At 39.9% G+C, this 6136-nt stretch overlaps 1 protein-coding gene, 1 long non-coding RNA gene and 1 pseudogene across 9 annotated transcripts in view; 2 read left to right on the top strand and 1 right to left on the bottom strand.

The window, feature by feature from the left end:
* The window catches only part of LOC144220981 (uncharacterized), a 43246-nt gene that overhangs the window by 11665 nt on the left and 25445 nt on the right, over positions 1-6136 (bottom strand). The window lies entirely within an intron of this gene.
* CHD9 (chromodomain helicase DNA binding protein 9) overlaps positions 1-6136 on the top strand; it is a 160068-nt gene that overhangs the window by 144170 nt on the left and 9762 nt on the right. For all 8 annotated transcript variants that reach the window (XM_077751354.1, XM_077751353.1, XM_077751352.1 and 5 more), the window contains exons 35-36: positions 245-466; positions 4677-4805. In XM_077751354.1, coding sequence (XP_077607480.1) covers positions 245-466; positions 4677-4805 — 351 coding nt within the window. The remainder of the gene's footprint in view (positions 1-244; positions 467-4676; positions 4806-6136) is intronic.
* On the top strand, positions 4930-5024 carry LOC144221049 (U6 spliceosomal RNA; annotated as a pseudogene).

Raw genomic sequence — 6136 nt, 5'->3', positions numbered from 1 at the left:
AACCATGAGAGACTCTTGAATGCTGACAAAAACTGAGGACTGATGGATGTGGCGGGGAGGGGGGGATGGGCATGGAGGAGGACACTTGTGGGGATGAGCACTGAGTGTTATGTGGAAACTAATTTGACAATAAACTATTTGTAAAAAAATAAAAATAAAAAATAAAAAAAAGATGTGCTTCCTTGGACCAAAAATCGAATGATAAAGCACAGAAATAAAATTTCCATTTGGTGTTTTTCTGCAGGTAACTGTAGGCCTAACCAGCTCCCAGATTTCTACAGGGATAAACCCAGCACTGTCCTACACTCAGCCTCAAGGACCTCCGGATACAGAAAGTCCGGTTCCAGTTATTAACCTTAAAGATGGGACAAGACTTGCAGGCGACGATGCGCCAAAGAGGAAGGATTTGGAAAAGTGGCTTAAGGAGCACCCAGGTTATGTGGAAGATTTAGGAGCTTTTATTCCTGTAGGTGATGCCTTATGACTCTTGGTATTAATTTTATTTCTGGGACTTATATCTATACTGATGAAGCATAAATTTTTACCTACTTGTGTAAATACGCGTTCTGCCCAAGATTTAGGAAAGCTAACAGAAAAAAGTAATTACCATTTTTCTCATCAGTGGCATTTTCCATTTTTCCATTCTGTGCTTAATAGTAAAAATCACCTCCAATATACAGAGTACTATGTAAGACCTGAAGGTTGTAAATGGATAAAATTTCCAATCCTTTTCCTCAAGGAGTTTATTTTAAAATACAATGATCAGTGGTGCCTGGGTGGCTCAGTCAGTTAAGTGTCCGACTTCAGCTCAGGTCATGATCTTATAGTTTATGAGTTCGAGCCCCGTGTCAAGCTCTGTGCTGACTGCTTGGAGCCTGGAGCCTGCTTCAGATTCTGTGTCTCCCCATCTTTTTGCCCCTCCCCCTCTCATACTCTGTCTTTGTCTCTCTCCCTCTTTCTCTCAAGAATAAATAATCATTAAGAAATAATAAAAATAAAGTAAAGTAAAATACTAATGATATTAGGGGTGCCTGAATTGCTCAGTCAGTTAAGCATCCAACTCCTGATTTTGGCTCAGGTCATGACCTTACAGTTCTTAAGATCAAGCCCCATGTCAGGCTCTGTGTTGACAGCATGGAACCTACTTGGAATTCTCTCTCTCTCCCCCTCTCTTCCTGCCCCTCCCCCACTCACACATACCTGTGCTCTCTCTCAAAATAAATATTTTTTTTTAGAAAATACTAATGATCATATTAAACATTTATTGAGACTTAGCTGTGTACCTGGCATTGTAATTAGCACTTAACATATATTATCTCATTTAACACTCATGACACCTTTATCAGAATAGCATTGTTGTAACATTTTTAGATAAAGTACTTAAAATACTAAAATTTTAAGTAAATATTTCAAGGTATACAGTTTTAAATCCAGTATCCAAGCTACTACCTTTAAGCTCTTCTGCAGGCTGTAACAATATAGCTGTTGTGGCTCTCCAGACGTACATTGAGTTTATATTAATCAAAGTGAGAATTGTTATATTTCATTTGCATTTTTACATCCCCTGAAATACTTTGTGCTCACTATCTTATAGGCATATGGCTTTTCTTACTCCTTGACATCTGTTATTTCATTTTGCAATATTTTACTGTCAGATGCTGATTACTAAAATTTCTGTCAGATCCTCTATACAATGAAGCTGGCAGACCTATTATATCCGCCTTCATTATGAAGATTAAATGAATAACCCAGTGAAGCTGCCTTAGTACTCTGTAAGCCTCTTAAGGTTTACCTTAGTATCCCCAGGACTTCTTTAGTACATAATTCCTGATACATAGAATAGTATCTAGCTTTCTATAAATATTCCTTGAGCCAGTGATTAAAAACTGAAAGTCTTTTAAAGACTAAAAAATTCTAGGGGCGCCCGGGTGGCTTAGTCGGTTAAGCGTCCAACTTTCACTCAGGACATGATCTCGCGGTTCGTGGGTTCGAGCCCCGCGTCGGGCTCTGTGCTGACTGCCAGCTCAGAGCCTGGAGCCTATTTCGGAGTCTGTATCTCCCTCTCTCTCTGACCCTCCCCTGCTCACGCTGTCTCTCTCTCTCTCTCTCTCTCTCTCCTAGAAATAAATTAAAAAAAAAAACATTTAAAAAAAAGACTAAAAAATTCTATATAGAGATAAAGTTGTTATTTTCTTAACAGAAAAAAAATTGCTCATTATTTATTTCATGAAAAGGAACTGCAAAAGCCCCAGTCCCTACAGCGGTCTTCGTGTCTGTATTATGTACGTAGTCTAGAATTCTACATTGCTACTATTGACCCCAGGAAATTACCTGAGTGCCTTGTTCTTGGCTTTCACATGCCATTCATATTCCTGGTTTTCTCAAAGGATACCACTCATTCTCAAATAAATTTTAATTACTTTTGATTTTTAAAAAACCAGATAGGGACACCTGGGTGGTTCGGTCCACTGAGCATCCAACTCTTGATTTCAGCTCAGGTCATGATCCCAGGGCAGTGGGATCGAGCCCCACGTCAGGCTCCTCGCTGAGTGTGGAGCCTGCTTGAGGTTCTTTTTCTCTGCCTCTCCCCACTCACATGTGTTCTCTCTCTCTCTCTCTGAAAAATAAATTTTAAAAAATTGTTTTAAGCCAAATAAAGCTCTTATAATTATGAGGGGAGGGGATTTTAATAAATATGATGGGTGATCTTAGAATGATACTGCAATTCCAACAATAATGAGAATCAAGTTTAACCCGGTAACTTAACATGTTAGAAAACAACATTTATCTAGGCAACAAACATTTATTGAGTAACTACTGTGTGTTGGCCCCTCTTAAAAAGGATGGAGGATAAAACCATGAACAATATCAAGTTCTTGCCCTTGTGGCATGTAAACTGTAGTTTGTAAAGGACTCTCCTATTTGTCTTTCATCACTGCAAAGGAATCTTTAAGTTTTTAAACTTAAACTTTAAACTTTTTATCATAATGTTCTAGATAACATTACATACTATTATTAAGACTTTAAAACATTTTTAAAAGCGGCATTGTTGTGATAAAGAATACAAGATAATCATTAGTTTGATCTCTGAAGGATGCTTCACGTTAATGATTTTTTGGTTCTCACGCTCTCCTGGGATACCTCTAGAGCTAAATAATTATAACATGATAGATACAGATATATAATAACGGGTACGTATAGAGTACCGTGGAAGCAGATAAAAGGAATAGGAATGACTCTGCCTAGGCAAAGTGTCTGCGGAAATATGGAAAGAAGATAGAGCTGACATACATGACTGATGGATGATAAAGAATAAGTAGCTTTGACCAGGTTAACACAGAGAAGGCTATTCTAGGCATTATAAAACAGTTATGAAGAGTTGAAAGAGGTTAGGGTTGTGAGGCACGTTCATAAGAACAGTGGCTAGCTTCACATTTCAGGGTGTGTGAGGGACCGAGTGGGGCCGTAGTAACTAGACAGAAAAGGTGAATTTAGGTCCAGGCTGTGACGGGACCGGTATACCTTGCAGAAAAGTGTGAGCATTCGTCTCTTGCCATGCTCTCGTCGGCCCAAAACAGCTATAAACATCAAGCCCTGCATTGCTAAACTGTAGACGTCAGCAGCGTGGCCTGATGCAGAGTTTTATTGCCAGATCCTGCCACTTGCTAGCTGCGTGGCCTTGACGAAAGTAACCTCTCCAAACCTCGATTCCCACTCACAAAATAAAAATGGCTTTTAGCATTATGAGATTACTTGTGAAGAGATAAGAAAAACTATTAGATGAAGAGAGAGGAGAGCCACAACCAGCACAAATGCAGATTGTGTCAGCACAGAAAAAAATCCGATGTTTCAGGTAAAACAGAGCAGGAGAAAAAGAACTGTACAATTTCCAGGAGGCTGCATCAGCATTATCGGTAACCTTTTAAGTCTTATTTAATATTTTATTACACATTTGACCCTCAAACAACAAGGTTTGAATTGTGCGTGTCCCCTTAGACGTGGGCTTTTTACAGTACAGTATGGAGAATGTATTTTTTCTTCATTTTGATTTTCTTAATAACATTTTCTTTTCTGGAGCTTATTTTTTTTTCATTGCTTTATTTATTTTTGAGAGAAAGAGAGACAGCGTGAGCAGGGGAGGGTCAGAGAGAGAGGGAGACACAGAATCCGAAGCAGGCTCCAGGCTCTGAGCTGTCAGCACAGAGCCTGATGCGGGGCTCAAACCCATGAACTATGAGATCATGACCTGAGCCGAAGTCGGACGCTTAACCGACTGAGCCACCCAGGCACCCCTCTTGAGCTTATTTTCTGGTAAGGCTACAGGATATAATACATATAACATACAAATAGATGTTAATCAACTATTTGTGTTATTGTGACCAGTAAGGCCTCTGATCAATAGTAGGCTATTAGCAGTTAAGTTTTGGGGTATTCAAGATATGAGGACTTGTGCCTGTGCGAGCACCCTTAACCCCATGTTCTTCAAGGGTCAGCTGTATTAAATATAACAATATTTAAAGTTAAGTGTTTTTAAAGTGTAACTAAAGGGCAAATTCTCCATTGTTAGATATAGATATCTAATGTATTATGCAGTATTACAGGAATACGTTTCTTGGATCAGCTCTTTTGTAATGTTTGCACTGTTTTAAAGCTATTTCTTTGGTTATATATTTTAGAGAATGCAGCTCCATGAGGGGAGACCCAAACAAAAAAGGCATCGTTGCAGAAACCCTAATAAACTCGATGTTAATAGTCTTACTGGAGAAGAACGTGTCCAGCTGATTAACAGAAGAAATGCCAGAAAGGTATTTATATATTTGTGGTTAATCCTTTATATTGATTCAATGTTTAGGGGATCTCTAGAACCCTATTTCATTATGCAGAATTTCCTAACAGACTGGGAAATGGATTAAAACTAGCAGATTTATTGTGCTCACTTGGGCAGCACATAGGCTGAAACTGGAACGATGCTGAGAAGATCAGGATGGCCCGTGCACGAGGATCTTGAAGCGTTCTGTTTTTAACCAGCAGATTTGTCAGACAAGATATGGACTGTAGCTTTGTGCAGTCTCATTTCAATGCCACGTCTCTGGCTAAGCTAGGGAATGAAATAAACAAGTCACTTCATGCGCCTGAGCCTAAGCAGCATGACACTGCACAGGGGCAGCACATCCGAAGCAGTGGCTCTCACAGAGGGCGGGTCTGTCTTCCAGAGACACTTGGCCATGTCTGGAGACATCTTCGGTAGCCACACCTTGGGAGGTGGGCCGGTGGCAAGCAAGGGAGGGAGGCTGTTGGCAGCTGTTGGCATCTAGCAGGTGGAGGCCAGGATGCTGCTAACCGTTCTCCGGTGCAGATGCCAGCCTTCCAACACCAGCCCACAGTGTCTGCGGTGCACGGGTTGGGGAACTCTGATGGAAGGGGTACCGTTCTCGTCACAGCCATCGTAGATTTATATTTATTACTGTCGTTCCCCGTCAGATGGCCATAAAGTGTCCTGCTCCTTTAAATTCAGCATAGTGCTGAGATGAGCACTGGCTGTTATACGTAGGGGACGAATCACTGGATTCTACCCCTGAAATCATTATCGCACTATATGCTAACTGCCTTGGTTGTAAATTTAAGAAATAAAGTAATTTTTAAAACTTGATAAATAAATAAAATCAACATGGCATAATTTTCTGGTAGATGAAAACAAAATGTCTTGAACAAAGGTCCCTTATAGAATAAGGGCCCTGCTGTGTTTATCTTAGTGCTTTGTTGACTGATGAATGGCAAGAGTCAGGTTTTTCCAGATTCTAATTCTAAACCAAATGCGGCTCAACATTTGTTTCCCCAAATTGTATTTGTTTACGTTTGGATTGGTAGATGCCTCTTTCAACTCACAGCATGAATGATAGAACCCACGTGAGTCCTTTTGTAATCTTACAGCTCTGGTATTTGTATTCTGTTTTGTATGCGGATGAGCACGCAACAAAATAAAGAAAGAAACGGACAGCCTCAGAATAAGAACAACAAATTTTTCATTGAGCTCCTTCACTCGTGAATTAACTTAGCAATTGTTTTAATATTGTTGCGTGTGCCAGCTCATGAAAATTAACACTGATCTTTCCCCAGTTTTGTAGGGACAGCTTAT

Source organism: Crocuta crocuta, unplaced genomic scaffold (genome assembly GCF_008692635.1).
Source record: "Crocuta crocuta isolate KB4526 unplaced genomic scaffold, BGI_CrCroc_1.0 scaffold124, whole genome shotgun sequence".
NCBI classification, from domain to species: domain Eukaryota; kingdom Metazoa; phylum Chordata; class Mammalia; order Carnivora; family Hyaenidae; genus Crocuta; species Crocuta crocuta.
The sequence above is the reverse complement of the archived record's forward strand: the minus strand, read 5'-3'. Positions and strand labels throughout refer to the sequence as shown.